Below are 24,569 nucleotides of genomic sequence, written 5' to 3' on the forward strand. Positions count from 1 at the left end.
AAATTTGCCGTGCCGCTCTAACTCTCTGTCATATCTCGGCAGCGAGAGCAGCTATAGATCTACGCAAATACTCCTTTGATTTATAATCACTAGTTCTGCATTATGCAATATTAAAGTGATAATAGACACACACGGCACTTTGACTGAATTATGGTGAAAAATGTGTTGTGTTAGCTGGCATTAAATTCGGAATGTCGCTTCATATGAAGACAAAATATACTGTATGTCCTTCATTAATTATTTCTCTACTATAGACTCATACTCTTCATTTGTAAACCGAAACAAGAATGCAATGTTCAAACCAACACAACTGTAGTGTCTTATTCCCGGAACTGGGTGGCATATTCTACGTGCTGGTATATCCCTTTTTATTTTTCGTTGCGAAATTTATTAATCCCCACGCCACATCAGGCAAAGCCAGGTATAGTCATCTCATTATCTTTAGTGGACGAGCGTATCATTGTTGCACATTAGATTCCTTGTGAAAATATTTTTTAGTACTCGTGAGCGAACCACTTTTGAAGCAGAGTTTCATACATATAAGAATATTATAAATGATTACAGCTTACGTACAGCTCTTTCATGTAAACTTGTGAAATACTGTATTACGACACGCTTTTACAAAATCGAGGATAAGTTTGAAAAACGAGCAGAGCGAGTTTTTCAATTTCCGAGATTTTGTAATGCACTTCACAAATTTGTATTATACAACATTGTATATAGTGCATTGAAAATTTAGAGCAATATTATTCAAAAGCCTTCGCAAAATTGCACTGTAATGGTAACTAAGTAATAATAAGACGTGCACTGTAATGAGTCTATTTCAGTATAGTTTTATGTTATGAAGAAAGGTTTTCCTAGCAACAAGTTTCTGTGTGGGAATTCTGACTCTCAAGGCCTGACAACAACAGCTGTAAATACAGCAAAAACACGATCGTGCAAAAAAAGTTACATTTTATCCATTTCCACCGTGCACTGCATCAATTAAATCAAAATTAATGTCTTTGTTTTGGATTTATAAATAATTCCTTTCTTGTGCATAATCCAGAATACGAAAATTAAACTTATCCACATGCATGGTCAATGGTGACTTTCGAATAAAAAATAAAGAATATAGCTATAAATGACAATAATATTAGCCATAATGACAAAGGAACTCAACTGTTGTCAAACCTACGAAAAGTATAATAAAAAAGACGTGTCAATTTCTTGTAACTAATATTTTTTTTTTTGCGCCGTGACCTTTTTCCTGCTTTTTTTTTAAAGTCATGCATGCGCTGAAAGCACGATTCGGTATAAATTTGTCTTTGTACATAGAAATCTACACGGACAGCAAAATAAGTGTCAAAATAAATAACTGTATATCCGAAAGAAAATTAGTTAATAATGGAGTTCGACAAGGTTGTCCACTATCACCAACTTTATTTAATATTTATATAAATGAAATTATTTTAAAATGGAACCAAATCTACACATCAGGAATCAAAATAACCAGTGCTCTAACATTAAATACCTTATTCTATGCCGATGATCATGTCATAATTTCCAATTCAGAGGATAATTTACAAAGAGGATTGTATACATTAAATGAAATATTAAAAGATTTTGGGATGGAAATTTCAGCACAAAAATCAAAAGTAATGGCATTTTTAGGACAAGACCCAGTGAGAAGTAAGATAATACACAATAACCAATGCCTCGAACAAGTGCAAAATTTCAATTATCTGGGTTGTGAAATATCTTATCAAAATGAAAAAGATGTGAACAAGAAAATTACCAAATTTACACAAATTCTAGGAATAATAAACAATACATTAAAAGCTAAATTAGTACAAAAATCTACAAGAATAAAAATATATAATACACTAGCATTACCCACCCTTCTATACGGAAGCGAGATTTGGACATTAAAGAAAAAAGACATGAACAGAATCAAAGCAACGGAAATGAAATTTTTCAGGAGAACAGCAGGATATACTCTTTTAGACCGAAAAAGGAATGAAGAAATTTTAGAACAATTAGAAATAGAGTCAGTAGAAGAAAAAATCACCAGATACAAATTCAATTGGCTAGATCATGTAAGAAGAATGGAAAATTCAAGAATCCCAAAAATTATGATGCAATATAAACCTAGAGGACATCGTCGACCAGGAAGACCGTTAAGAAGACTGCTAGATGGGGCCGAAACAGGTCTACAGAGGCCTAATTCGTGAAGGATGATGATGATGATGATGATGACATTTTTCACCTTACTTTATCCAGCTACTTACTCACCTATCTAATTACAAATTTATTTCATTCACATATTTATCTATCATCCGTCTTGTCTTTCCCATTTTCCTTTTTTCACTTCTTAATTTCCCACATTTCGAGTCAACGTGATTTACCGAAGTTGTGAACAGCCACTAAATCCACAATCATAACTACAATGTCCCTAAATATCTAAGAGAAATGTGCATTGTGGCGTCAAACTCGCAACAAGACTGTAGTTTGCGGTACATATCGACGTCAGTTTTCTTGGGATGAACTGTAACAGGGGACGACATCCACTTTACGCTTCGCCCCTTCAGATTCTATTTTCAAGGGAATATCTGCAGGTTGGCATATACGAGCGGGGGGATTGAGCCATATCAATAGTGCATAGGAGCGCCATTGGAGTGTACTATGTATGTATGCATGCCACGGTGTGCTTCTCAATACCTTTGTTTCCGTCCCGATAGAAAAGCCGTCTGGAAAAATTCAAGCTCCAAATGCACATAAATATACAGATTATGGGAGAAAAATTGCATATACAGCTGGGGAAGGCAGCGAACAGAAAACTCTATAAACTACGTCATACATAACGAGTAAGATATAGACACATAAATGGATGATATGGTGCGCGGTTTAAAGGGTATAAGTGATAAATTGAAAGTTTTGAGTAGAGCAAAAACAAAGTTTGAAATGAGGACCAATATCATTATAATGATCTGGAGATCTGAAGCTCTATATTTTCTGTTACAAAAACGTATAATCAAAAGTTGTTTGAAAAGACGACTGGATTGTTCACCAAGTTTGTTCTATTCCAAATTTAATGTTTTTAGCATTGACCAAATTTATAAATACTAGCACTCTTTAATGAAATTTTATTATACAAATCGAATTAATTTTGTAGCTCAACCACATGATTTTAATACAAAACGACAAATTATGGTCCACGTCTATATAATTCGATAAAAAAACTTCATTCTAATGGGGGCAGATAAGAAATTTTTTTTCTTCAAGCATGTTAATAATATCATAACAAATGCTTATACAAATGTTGGCCATTCGAGCACAATTTTATTACGAGGACCCCCCAGAAAGTAAGTTCCCTTGGGGCCGTCTGAAAGCGACGATAAGTAGTGCTCGAATTGAATTTTCGTGTTCATAAACAACCTTTCAGTGGAAGGTTTTTATATTCCTGAAGGGGTAACCTATTCCCTAATATTTCGTACACTGGGATGAGAGTCATCCGGGATAAATCTGTAAACTTGTAGACGAAACGTCTGAACGTAACATCGCCAGTAGAATACCGCCTCTTAGTCTGGAAACTCTCACCCCATTGACGCCGGCCCTGAAAGATTACATATAGTTTTTATTTTAGATTTATTATTGTCATATTACGACTGTCATATGCAATGGTACATTAGGTTGCTGGCATCTACCGTTCCGTCCGCGAACAAAATCAAAAAGAGTACGACTAGTAAGAAGTAAATCAAACTATTGCCAAAGAAATAGTATAAAAATCATTCACATACTCGTATAAGTCTGAAATAATAAAATTTAATGGGTGACGAGATTATGCTCTCATGTGGAAAAGAGGATAGTAGGAGGACCAACGTAATGGAAGTAATGACGAAGTAGATATGATAACAAAATAATATCATTTAGCAATATCAAAATACAGTATATGGACAATAATAATGCAATGATTTTAAGCACTCTGGACATTTTACGAATATAAAAAAAAACAACAAAAGGTACCAAGTTCATTGAAACTTCCCTGAGAACGATATACCTTGTAAGAGTTTAGGTTTCTCTGATAGATACTTACAAAATAATTTACATGAAAATTGCTTAGAATTATATTTACCAGCAATAGAATAATTTTACAGATTCTGTTATCAACAGTAGTGTTGTACAGTGGTGGTAAAAAAAAAAACGGACCGATCCTTGTAGCTGATTTCAGAGCCTTGTTCACTCAGAGCACGACAGACTGGTATCTAAAGCTTTCGTGGTTCGAATCCTGTCTGGCAAGGAAACTTTTTTTTTTGTTCCTTATTCAAATTTATTCCCAATACTTTTCGATTGCAGCGATATTTTACTACTTAATGAACTTATTATTCCCAGACCATGAATTTTACCAGCAATCGAAAAGTATTAAGAATAAATTTGAATAAGGAACAAAAAAAAAGTTTCCTTCCCAGGCAGGATTCGAACCATGAAAGTCTTAGTTACTAGTCTATCGTGCTCTGGAGTGAACAAGGCTCTGAAATCAGCTACAAGGGTTGGGCCGGTTTTCTTTGCCACTACTGTACATCGAAAAGAACCGAAAGAATTGTTATGGAATTATTATAAACTGCGAAGGCGTCAGTACAGAATACACACACATATTTTGATGGTGCTATGTTTAGAGAACAAAAAGGAGGACATTTTGCAAAATTAAAAACTGGTTCGCGGACAGAGCACCGAGAAGGAAAAATGAGGACCTCTTTGCGAAAAAGAGAACGTCTGGCCACCCTACATAGATATTGTCATCTAGTGCCCATATTTGCAAACATCCACCATGTGCAATACTCAGTATCGGTATCTTTGTTTGTAGTGAAACTGGACCCTGCTACTTATTTTATGATCTAGGAAACCACTAAAAACCCCGAAAAGATTGACTCACTCCGGATCTGATTCCGAGACCTTCCGAAAACGAGTCCAGTGTTTTACTACTGAGCCACATCGCTCTGTTCGTTAATATTATCTATAAAGGTAAGTTAAAAACGACACTGAATTACAAATCGCTTGCTGGGCGATTAGCAAAATTAGCTATGCCATCTGCCCAAATAGAATAAAGTTTGGTAATACTGTGATACGAGTAGTATTGTGATAGTTCTTTTTGAGAATTTGTTACAATTTTACTGAGCGAGAGGAAGATTTTTTTTTGGCTTCAACGTATTAAGGGAATGTTCGTGGACAAGTTGCTGCACAAAACCGGTTCTTCTCTCGCTCAGTAAAATTGTAAGAAATTCTGAAAAAGAACTATCACAATATTACTCGTATTACAGTATTACCAATTTTTACCCTGTGTAGAGCAGGTTAATGAGAACATTAGAAATTACCATTACTATTTCTTAGTGATTACTAGTCTCTCGAATTTAAGGGAGAAATACGCGAAATTTAAGAATGCAGAAACTCATATGTCAATTTTTCGTATGTCTTTATGAAAATCCTATAATAATTCTATGTTGTATGTGTCAGAATAGTAATTAGGAAACAAATCTGCCGTTACATTGGGTTTTAATTAGAAATTGTTTCTGTGGTCATAGTCAGGTTTGTTGTCGTGCCGGATTGCACGGCTCATTTGCAATTCAGATCTCTGACGGGACGACAGGACTGAGCTCTGAGCATGAGATTTATCAGATCAGAAGTGTGTGCTACTTCTGTCCGGCCTGGTGGACATGAATAAATGCAGTCAATAAAGTTACGCAAGGAAAGTAGGTCAAGGAAGTGCAATGCAGCTCGTGTTGGTTAGTGGCCATAATTCAGGAATTAATGTTAATTAATACAAGTTTAAATTTACGTCAAATTCGCAAAGTATAGCCTAAAGCCTATTATTAGTTAATTTGATTTATGGAGCCTATACGTGATATTTAAATTGATGAGGATTTTGACTGGATGAAGACGTGGAAAATAGCATTAAAATTTCTGACTAAAATCGGGTCACAAATGCGAATAAATACGCCGACAAGAACATAAAAATCTTCTTCATTTTTCTATATACACTTTTAACACTTATATATCATTGATTAAATTTCCATCTTCTTTACTGTGTTAATATTTGGTCCATTCAATACAAAATTTTAAGAATGTGTCAGCTATGTCATGATTTTTTTTTGGGCTTTTAATATAATAATGTTATTATGAAAATAAATTGAACTGCCAACTATGACCGCCATATCATTAATATTTTAGTCATACGGATGACTGAAAAATGAGTTGCAGTTACATGTTATCCATCATTTAAAATATTCTAGACACCCTATATGAAGTGTCAACAAAAACTAAACAGACGTCGTTGTAAACCTGAATAACCATATTTTAATACCTTAAAGGCTAATCCGAAATAATATTAAGGAATTATCATAAAAACATCTCATTGAAAAAAATAAATAGTTCTATATTCGAATGCAAGAAATTAAATTCATGCGAATTTCATTCATATTAAAGAAAATCTTATTCCTAATCCATTTCCCGAGTTTTATGACGTTATCTAAAAAAACCTGTGAATAATTAAATTAATAAAATAATTAATTTTTGTTCCGACAGTTGAAAATCGCTTGCTATGTGCGGCGGTTGAAGCGTTCGCAAGACTTCATAACGATGAGTAACCTCAAACTTCTGTCTCCCTGGCCTTGATCGCGCAACATTCTGTACGACGGGAGAGCCTACCTGCTGAGCTCCTTTGTTCCGGTGAGTTATTTTTATTAAAAACTGACATGATATTTAAGTCAACATTATGAAATTTTCACAGTGGAATCAATATGCCCTATAGAATTAAACACATGTTTTTTGTCTGTAAAAATGAATTGCATTTTGTGTTCTATATTTTTTAAAATTATTTTACGGTGGGTAACTAATTAAAAAATTATATATTTTTTTCATTTTGAGGACATTTATAAATAAGGCTCTCCTTTTTCGAATTGCATTGGAATCATTTTTCCATCTTCAATGAATGAAACCGTGTTCTTTGTTAAACCAATATTTTAAATTCTGATCTGCCAAAGTATGAAGGATGCAATATTAATATAGTATTGCTTGAAATTCATATTTAGAACATACAAAATAACCTCCTATAATATTTTTAACTTTTGAGACATCATGGTTTAAAAACATACCTTTTTTTTTTTTTTTTTTTCCCCCCCCATGGAATGACCCGTTTAGGATTTACCTCAGCTGACATATCGGAGTCTTGTTCTTCATTGCCCAAAGCCCTTTGGAGATCCACTGGATTTACAGGCGGAAACGTTACTACTTGTATAATAATAATAATAATGAGTCCGAGCTGGTGGAATATGTACTGTCATGGTTCAGATTAATACTGAAAGAAAGCAAGAAAGCAATTTTTCTCTTTCTAATAATTTCCGGAGCTCACTCAGCCTGTTAAATGAGTATTAGACAGTTTTAAGCATCACGTGCCCTACCACGTAATTGAGTAGAATAACAGCATGTCGATCAATATACCGGGTCTAAATTAAAGACAAATTACTTCATAATCTTGCTAAAATAGCTCGTTTTAAAATGGTTTATACCAGGAAAGCTGCTTCGTTACTGACAAGCCAATGTTCAGTTTCGAAGTTGCAATGAGTAGGACATCGTGATTCAGAAGTAGTTGGAGGTGATTGGTTATTTGTCATGCACATCATCATATGACTGAAATTAACTTGGTATTTTGCCAAATTAATCCTGAAGGAACTTTAATTCGATAAAAGCTGAAGATTGTTCTTCTCCATTTAGTTGTATTTATGGCGATCGAGTGCGTTAACCTTGATAGAAGGGTTTGACAGATGTCAGCTGAATCTATTTTGACGTGTTCTATTGATTATCTGAAGGCCATCAACATATAAATAAACAATAAGCTTAGTCATTCATGGATACTGGTTGGTTTCATGTCATGAACATATTATATAGGTCTCCAAGCTGTTCGGCTACTACATGCTACAGCCACAAATAGTAGACCTCACAGCACGATGATTTTTGTGTCATTTGGATGTCTGAATTTCCGCAAACAATGATGATGTTTTAACGTGAATTTAAATGTCCTGTCTCTTAATTTTCCTAGTATTACACAATGAGATAGTTCATTCTTGGAGGTCTAGTAATTATCATGCCTGCCAGTGAAACAGGGATTTGCCAAGCATTAATTTTTTTATGGACAAACAAAATCCTTAAAATGGCTTCAACGGAAGAGAAGTAAAGCCAGTCTTGCGTTTCGTACGATTCATGGGGAGCCAAAAGAGCATTATTCCTGAATAAAAGGAGTTGAGGTAAAATTTTGGCCAAACGTTTATCGACACATCAGCTTTCTTCTTTATGGATAAACGTCTCTTAGGACTATGTCAATTGAGATTGCATTGGTATCTGGAGGACATCGTCTTGTGAGACTGCAGGGGTCTCTGACAGGCAGAAAAGAGAAAAAATATAAAATGTAGTGGCGGGCAGAATTGTTAATATTTCGGAAAACGTATTATGCCTTTCACGTGTTAAATGTTATGTTAACTTGTTAACATGTTTCGGCCTGCTATTGCCATCTTCAGAACTGGTTGTTGCTGGTCTTGGCGCCTTTTTTGTTTTGTTTCCTGTGGGGTGTGTTTGTGTAGTGTAATGTGGAGTCAAAGAGTGTGTGTGTTCTGAAATTGAGTTGTGTGTTGAGAATTTCATTTGGATGTGTTTTTGTGTGTTTGTATATTTCGTATTGTTCTAGTGTGTTTAGTTTCTGGCTTTTTGGTTGGATGTGTAGAATTTCCATGTCTTTGTTGATATCTCTGTAGGTGTGGTTAGCATTTGTGATGTGTTCTGCATATGTGGAAGTGTTTTGTAATTTTATTATGGCTGTGATGTGTTCTTTGTAACGTGTTTGAAATGATCTGCCTGGTTGCAGGTGTTACATTTGAGTTTGTATACCGCCTGTGTTGTTGTATTTGTTTGTTTGTGTTGTTTGTGTGTTGAGATGTTTTTGTAGAGTATTATTTCTTCTGTATCCGATGTTGTAATTTAATTTCTTGAATGATGTTGCAATCTTGTGTGTGCTTTTGTTTTCGTATGTTAGTGTGATGTATTTCTTGTGTTCTTCTGTTTGTGTTGTATTCTTATTTTTTTGTGATTATGTTTTGCTTTTCGTATTATGTTGTCTATTATGTTGGGGTTGTATCCGTTTTATTGTGCTATGTATTTTATTCTGTTTAGCTCTTCTTTGTAATCATGTCGATTCATTGGTATGTTGAGTAGTCTGTGTACCATTGTTCTGAATGCAGCTTGTTTGTGTTGTGTTGGGTGATTGGATGTGTTGTGTATGTGTGTTGTTGTTGTGGGTTTTCAATTTCTAATGTGTAGTGTAAGTGATATAGTGTTAAAAGTTGTGTAATCAAGATGTGCAATTATTAATAGTCTGCATTGTATCGAGGGCTGAAGAATGTACAGGCTCCAGAAATAAAAAAAAATGTCATCAATTCATATTTTAGAAACAACCTGAAAATCCACAAGCTGTTCCACGTCTTTTAAGTCTTATCTAAAATTGAAAAAATGGAGACCCAAACTGGGGAGATAGCTATAGCTCGCTGATTTCATTATCTCGAAAACAGAAGGAGGTTCATGTTCATTTTATCTTCGAGAACGAGGACCGAAACGATATAATTACTGTAACTCACTCACTCACTCACTCACTCACTCACTCACTCACTCACTCACTCACTCACTCACTCACTCACTCGCCTTGTCGTTATTTCGTCTCAAACTTGGTACTTGTTTTTGAAAATCTTCCAACATTACAGAAAAACAATCTTGGAACTACTGTATCGTGGAATTAACACGATTATGCATCACTACATAAACGATGAATAACGCGTACATTTTATTACAATGAAGTTTCTTGTAGCAGTGTAAAATGTTGTCTTAACCGCTAAATTCAATATGGCCGATTAAATCCGTGTGTGTATGCGTGGGTGCGTGTGTGTATATATCTATAATATGTAGAGTGAACCGTAAGTAATGCAATTAATGTTAAGGGGTTATTCTTTAAGTTACTTCAAACAAAAAGGTTTAATACAATTTTCTCGCTTTGCTTCCTTTTCGTGATAAAAATTGTTTTATAAGAAACATTTGATAGCGTTTACTGGGAAAGCCATTGATTTAATTCCCAACATACTTAGTCAATTTAAGAGAGCAATGTATTATGTTAATAAAATGATTGAAAGAATTTTAGTTTTATCCTTTAGATGTACAGAAATTTGAAGGACAAAATTAAAATTCTTTCAATCAGTTATCATAATACCACAGTCTAGTATGTACAGTCACGAAGCTCAATACGTAGTAAATATGAATACATGGATAGTTGCTAACCACTAGGGTCGTTAATATCGCTTCATTACAGACAATGCGAAATAGTACTGGCACAGTCAATTGTTCCTAGCAACCTCACAACTCAAGCTTCGTGACTGTATATACTAGACTGTGATAATACACTGCTCTCTTAAACTGACTAAGCATATTGGAAATTAATTCAAAGTCTTTCCCCAAACCCGCTATGAAATGTTTCGTATAAAACAATTTCTTCTCGAAAAGAAAGCAAAAGCGAATAAAATTGTATTAAATTTTTTTGTTTGAAATATCTTAAAGAATAACCCTCTGAAATTAATGATATTACTTACGGTTCAACTTGTATATCATGATGGACACAGCAATATGAAACTGAAGATAATTATGAGATAATGTGAATATCCAGCTCACTCGAATGAGGTAAGAAGCTTGAACTCTGAAGGAAATACAACAGAACAGGCGATTCTGCTGACAAAGAACAATATTCTGTGTGGTGAGTTACCGTCACCATCCTTCTGCATATATTCTCGATGGATTAAGTGATTGATTGAAATACATGGGTGGAATTATGACGATTCATCATTTAGACCATTCTCTGGTCCATTACAGTACTAAACCTCGGCTAGATGCATTCTCATCCACACCGGTCGACAGTCCTAAGGTTTGTCGTGTCCAGGATGCATTGCAGGCAATTTTACATGAGGAGCATCGTTTCAAAACGTATTATGTGCAACTTACAATTTTTTTACACGAACGACGAAAAACTGGATTACTCGTAAACCGGACAAGTTTTCAAAACACTACACAAAACCATTTTTAAGTACTGGTTTCACAGTTTACAAATATGACGACTTGGAACCATCAGACTTCACAGCATGAAAGATAAATAAATACAAAGTAACAAATTTAATTTCGTCCACTGGGGGACTTAATACGTTTTGAAACGATGCTCCTCACATGCTCCTGAACAGCATCCTCCTCACTTTGCCGATTGTTGATCAAAGAAATAATGATGAATATAATAGAATGGAGGGAAATTGACGGAATGATGTCGATGCTTTTGTTGTGGAACCCAGGGAAAAATCCTACTTGTGACCTAATCCGCCAAAGTCACTCTGGATTTTTTAAAGAAAAAGTTCCAGGCCTGACTGGGTTTCGAACCCGGATCACCTGCATGACAGACTGATGTTCTGGAAAAACTCTAAACCACGTAGTCACCGCAGGGGTCGATATGCCCTATACTCGTGCATGGTGCTTCGAGGTACGAGAGAGTGCTTTTGGAGTGGTACAGTCGGCGAGGATGTGTGAGACGTACAGTATGAACTTAAACCGTGCCTACTTCTTTGTTACTAGCAAAGTCCAAGTTTCCCTGTATGACATGTGGGAAAACTAAGGTGTAGGGTGAGTTACAATTTGTTTATGCTTGTTTTGAAGTGATCTATTGTGCCCTGGTGTTCGAAGGAGGTATTTAGTATTTATTTTGTGTATGTGTAGCCTACAATTGAAGATCTCTCCGGAAAACGGATGTAACATCAAATTAATGAAATAATTATGTGACTTAGGTGGAAATGGTATATTACGATACAAGGTTGGAAAGTGTTTTTTTACGAACTTTTCCTCAGTTTTGTAATGCACTTCACAAACGTGTACTGTACAACAGTTTTTGCAGGATCATATTTTTAAAATTGCAAATACAATATATTTTGCATTGAAAATTTAGAGCAATATTATTCCGAAACCTTCGCAAAGTATATTGTAATGGTAAATAAGTACTAACAATAAGTGCACTGTAATGGATCCATTTCAGTATAGGTTTGTTATGAAGAATGGTTTCCCTAGCAACAAGTTTCTATGTGGGAATTCTAACAACAATGGCTGTAAAAAAATCACGCAAAAAAGTAATTTTCAAGCATTTATTTACGACAATAAATGATTGCGCGCAATACCTGAATAAACTTGTATTCTTGATTAGTAGAATGGTTCTGTTAGTAAATATAATCTTAACTAAATATGCTCCTGAAATTATTTTCCTGTCGCCTGAAACATGTATTATACATTTTTTGGTTACACTCTTATTCCACGGACGTCCTCAATTGTGTATTTTAACATAATATGATTAACGGTGCTTCCTATTAAGGCGTTTCCTTTCCTACTCTCAGTCCCGGAGAACAGACAGTGTTACAAATTAATTTTTACGTTCAACGAAGATTAGATAACGTGAAATGTGTTATTATTATTGTTATTATTATTATTATTATTATTATTATTATTATTGTTGTTGTTGTTGTTCCTCAAAATAATTATTAAAACTCATTTTAATCAGTATTGAGAAAATTTACAACTGTGGGTACTCGTACATGTTTGGGATCTGAAATCGTAATCGAACATCATTTCGGAAATTTGTTCTGTGACTAGAAAAACATTTTGGCACACAAAATCTATGTAACACAATGTAAGTTCTGTGATAATTATATAAGAAGTTCAGAAAATTACGAATATGAAATACCGATATGTAATGCAAAAATGGTACGGTAGCTGAAACCGTATCTTTATGAAGTGACAATGTTTTGCACAGAAGGGCACATTATAGCATAAAATTATGCAAAAGTTATTTTTCTCTCATCACCATTAAGTCAATTTTATCTGACATTATGCATAGATTACATTTGTTTCTTTCTGATCAAGAACACATTCATATTTTAGAAAGAGTTACTATACTGTGTGTGTGTCTCTATATATATATATATATATATATATATATATATATATATATATATATATATAGACTGCACGCAATATCCTAAAAATAGTTAATCCTTCAGAATTCTACAACTTTGAAATATTTTTTAAGAATTCTTTTTTAATTAGTAGCTATCTTGCACATGAAAAGGATGGCATACTAGCTTCTTGTAGCTCCACCAGAAATGACCATGAAATTTATTTTCTGATAGGCCTACATGAAATGTTCAATGTATATAATTAGTTTCTTTTTAACTAACGATATTATGAGCATGATTTTGGTCATCTCCTTTATAATATCCAAAGAAACAAGCATGCGAAGTTTCGTGTAGATATGTTAAAAATTGGCGAAGTTAATATGGATTGAAGTTAGAATAATGTAGTTTAGAGTAAACGAGCAACAAACTTACAGATGTTGGAGCTGAAGTCAATTCATTGTAGAACATTTTAATGCATAGCCTAAATTGGCCAATTTTATAGATATCTTACAATTCTTATATTAAATGAATATAAGAAAATGTATTATTTTTTTAGCCCTCGAAGGTATATGTAAACCACTTGCAGACGACCGGCAAAGCGATACCGATCAACATCGCTTTATAAACATTAGCAGAAATAGGGTAATATGAGATACTGTGAACGGCGAGGTGCATTTAGAATTATACACAGATGCTAATACCCGTAACTTCAGGATCCGAATACTGTCGTTCAACATGGACTCCATGGTGTGAAAGTTACTGTTTCGTGAGGTTTCTCATCATATTTTATCATGGGACCGTACTTCTTAAAGGAATTAAGGACTGGCATAGAGTTACAGTAGCGATTAATGCACTTTACTAGAATAGATTGAGATACCAGAATTAGAGAATCATGACATTGAAGACGTTATCTTTGAGCACGACGACGCCCCACCTTAGTTATCAACCAGCAAAAGAATTTAATAAAAATACTTTTAGGAAACACGCGATAAGCAGTGAGGATGCCTGAAATTGGTATCGATGCCACTAGAGTATTTGTATACGAAGCCATACAAACAATAATAACAATATGTAGAAAACACATTCAAAAGGAGAGTCCTTTCATCTCCGCGATGGCTTAGTGCCAGACTTTCGGCCTGTCACACTTGTGGCGGACAAGACCGCAGTTCGAATTTTCCTTGCGGCTCTCCCGTTTCCTCAGTATAGGCTATAAGCATTCACATCATTCTATAAGAACACCTACAATTTCCAATTAATGCCCCAAGGGTCGATTGAAACCTAGTTCAGTAAACTCACCAAAGAACCAATTGGCTATTCTCCTAAATTGAGACAACTCATCCTGCCTATGATTTTTCCATGGTTTTCCTAAGGCGCTAAGAAAAATGTCGGGATAAGCCCTAAAAGAATTGGGCCTCGAACCTACATCCTTCTCCCCACAAAAGTTGAGCATTTTTCCAAATTAAAGCCTTCGAAATAGGAGCGTTGGATTTCGCATATTGCCTTCACTTTTTGGGCGAGTTTACTCGAGTTCCAATCGCACAGTGAAAGGCCTCCAAACCTTTCAATGTGCAGGCTTTTTACATCTTTCGGCGTTCCTTGTCCTGATGCTGTTCTATCATGCTTCTCTCCTCTCCCCCCTTATGTGGTAACTATTAGATTACGTCAATTTTCGGCTTTCCTCTTCAAAATTCTCTAGAGTTCTTTCAGTGAAACAGCGAAACTCGCAGTGAGACAAGTGGCCAACAGGTTTGGAGCTTACATATTCAGTTTTCTCAGCTCCAAACTCCCTTGCCAAAGGACGCGTTTTCGCGTACGTCTTTAATGTTCTTCCTGTCATTCATTCAACTGTCGACTTTGTTCCAATTTCATAGCATTCTTCAATCGCCGACTGGCGACGCATGGAAGGGGTGGCCTAAGGCCGTGTGGGGCTGCCTACACAGGACCTGGATACGCAGCAGACCTTAGTGTAGTCAGCTGGTGTGAATGAGAATACGCCTAGCTAAGAGGGTTAACACAATTCAGTTTCCAGGTGGGATGGTCGTAGTGCGATGGATTCGCCTTTCCCCAAGGAGTCCCTTAGATACCATAAATAAATTTTAGTAAATGTTTAATTATTGCATTTATATTGCTTGGGCCTGACCTTACTAAGAGTTCTTATCCAACAAGATAAGTTGTCAGTAGTGATTTGAGCTGTTTCCTAGGAAGAACATGTCCTTGAGCGTTATCGACAAAAGCTTGCTGGCAACAATTCGATCCGTGGCCGGGTTGGGCAATGAACTCCCCGTTATTGGCTCGTAATTTGATGCGTATTGTATGGCGTTGCTTTATACACAGAGTGAGAAATACAGTAATATAACAGAAATTAACATGTTAAATTTAATGTAAGAATAGAAAACATGTTGCAAGAGGAATATACTGGAAATATTTACAAAATTACATGCGATCTTGAAAACCTGGATTTCCTTCAAATGTAATATTTAATTGTCATAGAGCACCCGATGTAATTCAGAAGTAAGGGATCGGTCTCGTAATCCAAGATTATGCTCGGACATGGGTTCAAATCCCGTTTGAGCTGATTACTTGGCTGCGTTTTTCCTAGATTTTTCCTAACTGTAGGGAGAACGTTAGATAATCCATGGTGGATCCACCATCTCATCTTATCAAAATACGCTATTACGAATTTCTCCGACGCTAAATAACATAGCAATTGATACAGTGTCGCTTACTTACTTACTTACTTACAGATGGTTTTTAAGGAACCCGCAGGTTCATTGCCGAACTCATATAAGCCCGCCATCGGTTCCTATCCTGTGCAAGATTAATCCAGTCTCTAGCATCATAACCCACCTCCCTCAAATCCGTTTTAATAATATCCCCCCATCTACGTCTCGGCCTCCCCAAAGGTCTTTTTCCCTCCGGCCTCCCAACTAATATTCTATATGCATTTCTGATTCGCCCATACGTGCTACATGCCCTGCCCATCTCAAACGTCTGGATTTAATGTTCTTAATTATATCAGGTGAAGAATACAATGCATGCAGTTCTGCGTTGTGTAACTTTCTCCATTCTCCTGTAACTTCATCCCTTTTAGCACCAAATATTTTCCTAAAAACCTAATTTAAAACACCCTTAATCTCTGTTCCTCTCTCAAAGTGGGAGTCACAGTGTCGCTAAATAATCAATTTAAAGTTGTCACAATAATGAGTTTGTTCGAAACCACATGCTAAAGTTTAATGAACTGTATATTAGCTCAGTGGTCAGAGCGCTTGGTACGTAGAACCAAGGACCCGGGTTCGATGCCCGGCGCCGGAGCGAATTTTTCTCCTAAAATGTTAAGTGTTATTGAACTGTGTTTTATCAGTTTCTGTTTAGGAAAATAAATAGTTTTACATGCCTATTAGGAAAGGTAATGGTTTTTACACGCATATATTATATGTGTGAAAATCTACGAGCAAAAATTCACCACTTTGGAGATCTTCTGATTTATTTGCATCAGTAACAGAACCAATGACAAAGCTATCTCACTAGAGGTCCCGAAAACCCCTTAGGATAGAGGAATGTTACGAATCCCACCTCATGAGACAATGGGAACTGAGTAACAGTAGGGATGTCAGCCGTAAATGTTTCTAGTACGGTACTCATTTCTGTAGCCGAACCGATTTCTTAAAATTTTGCTGCAAGCTTTTGGATGGAACTCAAAATATTTGAGCTAGCTCCTTACGAGTAAAGCGTTAAATGCATGAAACTATCATATGGCCGCTGTAAAACTCCGTCTACTTTTCTAATAGTACTTTTCTTAGGCTGCAGTCAGGGTCGGCTTTAAGCTGATCGGGCCGATTTGTCTCAGTCGGGATAACTACTTCAATCTACACCTACACCTAACACCATAATATTGTCGTTTCACGGAGAACAGGAACAATTTTAAATTTCGGTAATACATAAATTACGTCACCAGAAAGTAGGGTGCGCGCGACTATTCCACCGCTAGTTTGATCATTCTTACAACCCTTATCCCAAGAGTAGCTAACATCAACTAGGTGGCTTTAATTTAACCCATGGAGAGACGAAGCGATGCATGGAGCGTAGACAGCGATGTAAATAACTATATAGTCAATAAAACATACGAATTACTATCTATTTGCACTATCTAAAGATAGGCCTAATCAACGTAGTTATTTTGTACGTATACTTTGCATTAAATCGCATATACTTTCTAAATGCATATCTTAATTCATTTCTTTGTATAATAAAGACATAAGTCTGTATTGAACTACGTTTACCGGTATAGATTCTGCAGACCTTGAGTGTGAACATGGGGCCCCCAAATAATTTTTAGAATTGGGCCCCGCAATTCCTAGGGCCGGGCCTGGCTATAGTAACACGTGTGGGAACATAGGCTATACTAAAAATAAGCAACACTATTCCTCTGTAGATGAATTTAATTACCGGTATTTTATATAACGCAAAACAATAATAGGCCTATATGAAAATTCTGTTAGCAGTGTATTTTTATACTTCTTTTAACAAAGACCAAGGAAGTCGCACGATCTTTTGAAAATCTTTTGTTGAATAGTTAATTCGTTACGGATCTGAAGCTATTGGTAGGCAGATATTCAAAGCTAGTTATCAATAATTACCATTTTACAATGAAGCACAATACTCTTAACAAATAACTATATCGGATTTATTTTTTAATCACTGTACTTTCGGTATTAAAAGTTCTGCAGTGCTTGGGAAAAGTGGCATAATTCAGTTTCCACAAACATTTTTTATTAATTTGACAACTTACGGAACATCTGCTCGCTTGGGAAAAGAGACATAAGTATTTCTCCCATTATAATAATTCATACAGAAGAAAATAAAATCGACATAAACCACTGTGAAGACAGTTTTTTTCCTTCTTTTGTAAAATTAACATTTTTGACTTGTGCCACTTTTCCCGAGCACTACACAGTTCTGAATGTAAGAAAATCAATCCAACTCATTTCGGTATGGAAGGGCTTTTCTCTAACATTTGATTTTGTGTGTGTGTGTGTGTGTGTGTGTGTGTGTGTGTGTATATATATATGTATATATGTATGTATATATATATATATATATATATATATATATATATATATATATATATATATATACGATGAACCGTAAGTAAAGTCATTAATTTCAGAGGGTTATTCTTCGATATATTTCAAACAAAACTGTTTAATACATTTTTGTTCGTTTTTGCTTCCTTTTTGAGACAAAAATTGTTTTATATGAAACATTTCATAGCGTATTTTTTTTATTTAATTTCCAATATGCTTGGTCAATTTAAGACAGCAGCGTATTATGATGATAAATGATGAAAGAATTTTAGTTCTGTCCTTTAAATGTGCAGAAATTTTATCCCAATAAATGTAACTTTTCGTTCTGAAAAATAATTTTAAAATATTACATTTGTTCGGATAAGATTTCTGCATATTTAAAGGACAAAACTAAAATTCTTTTATACATTTATTATCATTACACACTGATCTCTTAAATTGACTGAGCATATTCGGAATTAAATCAATGGATTTCGCAAAACACGCTATGAAATGTTTCATATAAAACAATTTTTATCTTGGAAAGGAAGCAAAAACGAGCAAAATTGTATTAAACTTTTTTGTTTAAAATATGTCAAAGAATAACCCCCTGAAATGAATGATATTACTTACTGTTCATCCTGCATGTATGTATATATATCGTGTCCCGGCATGGCTCAGTTGGTAAAGAGCGCTCAGCGCGCAAAGCTGAGAGGTCCTGGGTTCGATTCCCGGTGCCGGTACGAATTTTTCTCGTATTTATCAGTAATAATACAACTGACTAGTTAAGACTAGTCGTGTAATATTCAATGAGGTGGGCGAGACCTCATTCATATTTGATATATATATATATATATATATATATATATATATATATATATGTAATTAAACAAACCAAGTTATATCCTCCCTTACAACTCATGAATGTGTAAATTGGTACAAAAGTAGGAGGTAAAATATGATAAAGAAGACAGAAGGAAAATTACTGTGTTATAGAATAAGCCGTTGAAAATGACTGGTTAAAAATAAACCAAATCCAGAACTGCCATTGCTCATATACATAATGAAACATGAACAGATTAATTTTTCATACGCACTGTACCGACTTACAAGTTAAAAGAACGTAACTGTCACATGAATCGACATTTCCACGTGGTTTCCACATTACGGCCTTGACCCGGTTAAGATCTAAAATCGTGTAATATAAATATATTTTCATGCCGCTTATAACACGTGATAAGTTCTTTGCGTGCACTTGGGAAGGGAAAAAATGTTAGCATGGCTCACCACTGACTAGCGTTGGAAGATCGATGTTGAGGAATGCGTCGCACCTCCACTAGAGGCGGCATCGCGGTTGGCACACCAGGATAACAATCGTACAAGTAACAGTTCTCCGCTACCGTCACGATGGTCGTGGGTCCATTCTCAGGAGACACCGAGAAGAGATGGTGGACAAACCGTGGAGGATGGCCCGCGGCTGACGAGGTCGTGCACACCAGCGCCATTGGCCTGTCCGGGCCGGGAGCTATTTCCCACTGCAGTGGCTTCTATGGACTGCGAGGTATGTCCTCTTGCCGGCAGGGAAGACTGGACACAAGAGCTGCGAGGATGTGCGGTGGGCCCCGCTCTATCGATACCGGGCCTGCGTACTGGGGGGCTGCGGCCCCCATGCGAACAGCTGTGATATTCCCGGTTTACCCCGCAGCAAAGACTCTTCAAGTCTCTCTACAGGCTTACACAAAACAATGGCAACGCGCTTGTAATGATCAGAATCTCAAACGAGGAGGTGGGAAGTGCGTGAATTTTTAAACTTTAAATCGTAGACATGCCACCGCGTGTTTTGTGACTATTAACAACGTGTCTTCCGTGTTTTCACACAAATGGCTATTTTAAAAGCACGGAGAATTGACGAAAATAACTTAATTAAACTATATGCATTTCATTTTCTGCTAGTAGGCCTATTCTTTTATAATAGATCAATCTTTTAATCTTGATCAAGTAGAACACAAATAAGTAAATGCAGTAAATAAAAAATAAGAAAAAAATTTGAAAATCCTTGCAGATTGAAACACTTTCCTCATTTGCAGGGAGAGCATGACGAATAACAAATTTAGCGGACCGAGGCTGTACATATATTTTGTCTTTCGTCCTAAAACATTAAGGGCCGTATTCACAGATATTCTTAGCGCGGTCTTCCGGTGGATGATCAGCGAACTAACGTTTTTCGTATTCATAAACCAGTGTTAGCGATATGATATGATATGATATGATATGATATGAATCCTGCACAAGTAACCAGTCGATAGCCGGGGCTAGTTTAGCACGCTCGTAGTGAGGGCTAGCGAAATGTCTGTGAATAGCACCCTATAGTCTATGTCGTTTGTCATAAGGTCATATGGTTTCAAGCAATGACTCTGCACCATGCTAACTACATACTCTGAATACCTGGCTTGGCTTATAATTTTATTTATAATGTTAGGAATGTGAATAAAGATGTGCAGGAGCTAAAAGCATCAGTAATAATAATAATAATAATGATAATAATAATAATAATAATATAATAATAAGAATAATAATACTAATGATAATGGTAATATAATAGTAATAAATAGGGAATAGGTTTTTACATAGTTCCGCTATTTTGTTTTTGTCATAGTCGTAGCCTATATGTTATCAAGCTATATCTATGTTTAATGTACACAGGATCCCCCTATTAAAATTCTACAGATCTAAAACGCTTAAATGAACCATAAACTCGTATACATGCCTAAAAACTATGTTCGTGTTTCAAAAGCGCCGTTTTAGTATTTTGCGTATATTTAAAATAAAAATACCAAATTAAAAATTGCCAAAAGACTACGAAAATGGAATTAAAAAAAAAAATCTTACAAGTACTGGTCTGGAAATTTCGTTCCATATTGGTCTTAGGAAGGTGAGGGAAAAAGATTTTACCTAATTACCTGGAACCGAATTTCGTTTGGAAGAGTCCATCCTAGCATACAAGAGGTGTTTAGGTTAGGCGATAGCTTACAAATTAGTTTTCGTGTCAATGAACCCCCATCGTGCGAAATGAAACTGGCCAATCAGCAATCAATCTCTTTCACTGATAGAATTTCATTCTTCAGTTCATAAATTCCACCTGAAATGGAATATTTAGGGCCTACTAAAATTATTAAAGTTATTAATTGTTAATTGTAGGCCTACTACATAAACTCCTAAAAGTCCTAAATTGGATTTTATAAAGTCCTAAACCTCTGTTTGTTAGCAGCTAGAAATTCGTTCAGAAGTAGGCCTAATAATGATGATGATGATAATGATGATAATAATAATAATAATAATAATAATAATAATAATAATAATATTGATGATGATGATAATGATAATGATAATGGTACTGATGATGTTGTGTGTGGTAAAATTTCATATTTTCTAACTGTGATTCGTGTCAAGTAATGCCTTGAAATGCCTATTAAAAAGTTCTTGAAACAATATTCAATGGTTGTACTTTATTACAGTTTTACACGATAATTCAATGCATTTGTGAATGAAAACGTACGTCGAAATAATTGAAGATTATTTCAGGAAAACCTAACTATATGTTATATTCGTACGTTAAGTCGGCCTGGGTAGCGTAGTCGGTATAGCGCTGTCCTTCTGTGTTCGAGGTTGCGGGTTCGATCCCGGCACAAGTCGATGGCATTTAAGTGTGCTGATATAATCTCGGCAGTTGCGAGCGTCGTTAAATAAACCATAATTTAAATTTTCGTACGTTAAATCCATTTATATGGTCTTCAGTCACGTATATCGGGGTATAATGGGACGGTATATAATTACGTAATAGTATTGGTATAAGGAAATTGCAATGCACACTAACAAGTAGAACTATTTAATGGAAGTTACTTGTCGAGGATTTTTATGAAAACTAACAACATCTCGCAAACATATGCGTCATGACCTTGAATAAAGTGTGGTAATGACCTGATTCAATGCAGGTATCCTTCAGAAGCTGCCTCGAGCAAGAGCGACGGACTATCTTGCGTGTGAATATTTTTCAATGATGGGCTTCTCAGCAAAGTGTTCACAACGATACAGCCAACCATACACTATAATCTGGTTCCTTAATTATGAAGGAATATCGCATTATAAAATCGTTGCGTTTCATAATTATCTACTTCACTCTGAATAATATCGTTATTTTGTAGACTAAAATACACAGGGTAGTTCAGAATAATACGCAAACTATGAGAGATAATTGGGGAGGTCAAGGCAAATATTTTGTCAGACAACATGGGATCTGAGACTCATCGTTATACCGCCACACGCCATATTCTTCTTTTTGAGTTTAAAGAAGGAGCAAAGGCAGCGGAGGCGGCTCGAAACATTTGTGCCCTGTACTGAGAGAATGCCATCAGAGAAAGCACTACAAGAAAATGGTTCTGTCATTTCAACATACAACATTCCTTACAAAATAATTTCAAGGGAATCGATCCCGGGACCCTTCGCTTAGCGCATGAATGCTCTACCGACTGAGCTACCCAAGGAACTAGGCTATACACGACACCGTCACAATTCTTCCCTTTATATCCACACAACTCAAATGGGCTGACAAGACGCCAGAAACCCAACTTTGAATGCACACAATTCTGTGTGACTTAAATTGTGGCTGTTAACGTACCATATATGTATAATATATTCGTTACTGTAGGCACGTTAACAGAAAGCCACAATTTAAGTCACACAGAATTGTGTGCACTCAAAGTTGGGTTTCTGGCGTCTTGTCAGCCCATTTGAGTTGTGTGGATATAAAAGGAAGAATTGTGACGGTGTATAGTTCCTGGGGTAGCTCAGTCGGTAGAGCATTCGTGCACTAAGCGAAGGGTCCCGGGATCGATACACGGCATCGGAATAATTTTTCACTTGAAATTATTCAAGCCTGCTTCACAGGGAGCTTCTATCTGAAAGCCAGATTTGTATTCCTTACAAAAATTAGTGTCCATCCACAGAAGATAATGGTATACGTCTAGCGCAGAAAAGAAGGCATCATATACTAGGAATTGCTTCCAAAGAATGTAACCATAACTACTGACATTGACTGTCAAACAACTCAGAAGCATTGCGGCCGCAATTGAAGAAAAACGACCAGAAAGACTGCCTCAAGTGCTACTGCAATACGATGCCCGCACTTCGCTAACATTGCACAGCCCCTAATTTCTCCCGATCTTGCGCCCTCAGATGTCCATCTTTTCCGTTCTCTATTCAACAGCCTTCAAGGTAACTTCTTTGATGACGAAGAAGCTTTACAAACTTAGCTTTATGAAATTTTTAACTTCAACCCAGCAGAGTTTTTCAGATGCGGAATAGAAAAACTATCCCAGCATTGGCAGAGAGTCATAGATAATGTAGGAGAATGTATTACTGATTAAATTCTGTCTTCTATTCATCTCAAACAAAAGCTTTCGTCACAGCGAAAAAACTCTACGAACTTTTGCATAGGCTGTATAATGTGCTTATGTAGTCTGGTATCGATGTTGAATTATCTAGAAATACACCGCTGAAATATGAAACATTAAATATGATATCTTTTTTTGATGGGACAGAAGGCTCCGATATTCACATGCACTAAAACAATTATTTTGATATTGTATTATGAAGTCTGATGGACGTCTTCATTTGTTTGTTTTCCAAAATGGCGTACAATATAAAATAAATACATAAGCAAACAGATAACAGAAAAAAGCTTCTCTCTCTGGAATGATAATTCTGAAAACTCCTGACAAATCAATATTTAATACAGTTCTAAATAAATGAGATTCTGGATGTGTATTCAAATATAAAACTGGCTGCAGCTCAATACACTTACGTATATATCAGTCCATGATCACTTGTACGCGGATAACAATCTGCAATCACACGGTCAGTAGGACTTCACTGCATCGCGTCGGACAATTGATTTGAAGCGTCCAGACGAATAAATTATGTCCATTACAATACGAACATGGAGTTTCGTACACATTATCTGCTTGCACTGCTGTTAACTCATCAGTCCATTGTAAGTGCTAATAGCTCCTGCAGTGGCTGTAAGGTCTAGAGTCTAGAAAACAGACCATCAGACTGTTACGAAGATGGTTCTAGTTCAAGTCCCAGTCAGGTCCATGATTTTCTATTGAAAAATATAGTGACACTTATGATGGACATCTGCCGCTTTAACCCTACATCATATATGTAACAGATTGCTTATCCCAATGTTAAAATCAGTAGCACTTTGAAGAGAACAACCGCCAGGTTCGCCACCCGTCCGCCGTAAACGAACACGAGATGGCAGTACAGTTGCTAATGCAATTCAAATGGGAGTTATGACGTGACTCCTTATGTAACAGCTAGATGGCAGCATAGTAAACCTGATAGAAGTTGTTACCGTCAAAACCCGAGCAATCTGGGTATATATGATCTAGGCTTTAACACAGTA

General features: G+C 35.9%; 1 protein-coding gene and 1 non-coding gene across 3 annotated transcripts in view; one reads left to right on the top strand and one right to left on the bottom strand.

Annotated features, from left to right (window-relative positions):
* The window catches only part of Sdb (SAXO downstream of blistered), a 288,577-nt gene that overhangs the window by 68,314 nt on the left and 195,694 nt on the right, over positions 1 to 24,569 (bottom strand). Inside the window, exon 1 of one of the 2 annotated variants that reach the window (XM_069816200.1) lies at positions 19,391 to 19,623. The exons of the other annotated variant lie outside the window; for it this stretch is intronic. Within the exon in view, the coding sequence (XP_069672301.1) occupies positions 19,391 to 19,608 (218 nt within the window). The 5' untranslated portion in view covers positions 19,609 to 19,623. Of the gene's footprint in view, positions 1 to 19,390; positions 19,624 to 24,569 lie in introns of those variants that run through there. 2 annotated transcript variants of the gene reach the window in all.
* TRNAC-GCA (transfer RNA cysteine (anticodon GCA)) lies at positions 18,770 to 18,846 on the top strand. Its single transcript has one exon. It is a non-coding gene; the product is annotated as a tRNA-Cys (tRNA).

This window comes from Periplaneta americana, chromosome 17 (genome assembly GCF_040183065.1).
Source record: "Periplaneta americana isolate PAMFEO1 chromosome 17, P.americana_PAMFEO1_priV1, whole genome shotgun sequence".
Classification (NCBI taxonomy): Eukaryota; Metazoa; Arthropoda; class Insecta; order Blattodea; family Blattidae; genus Periplaneta; species Periplaneta americana.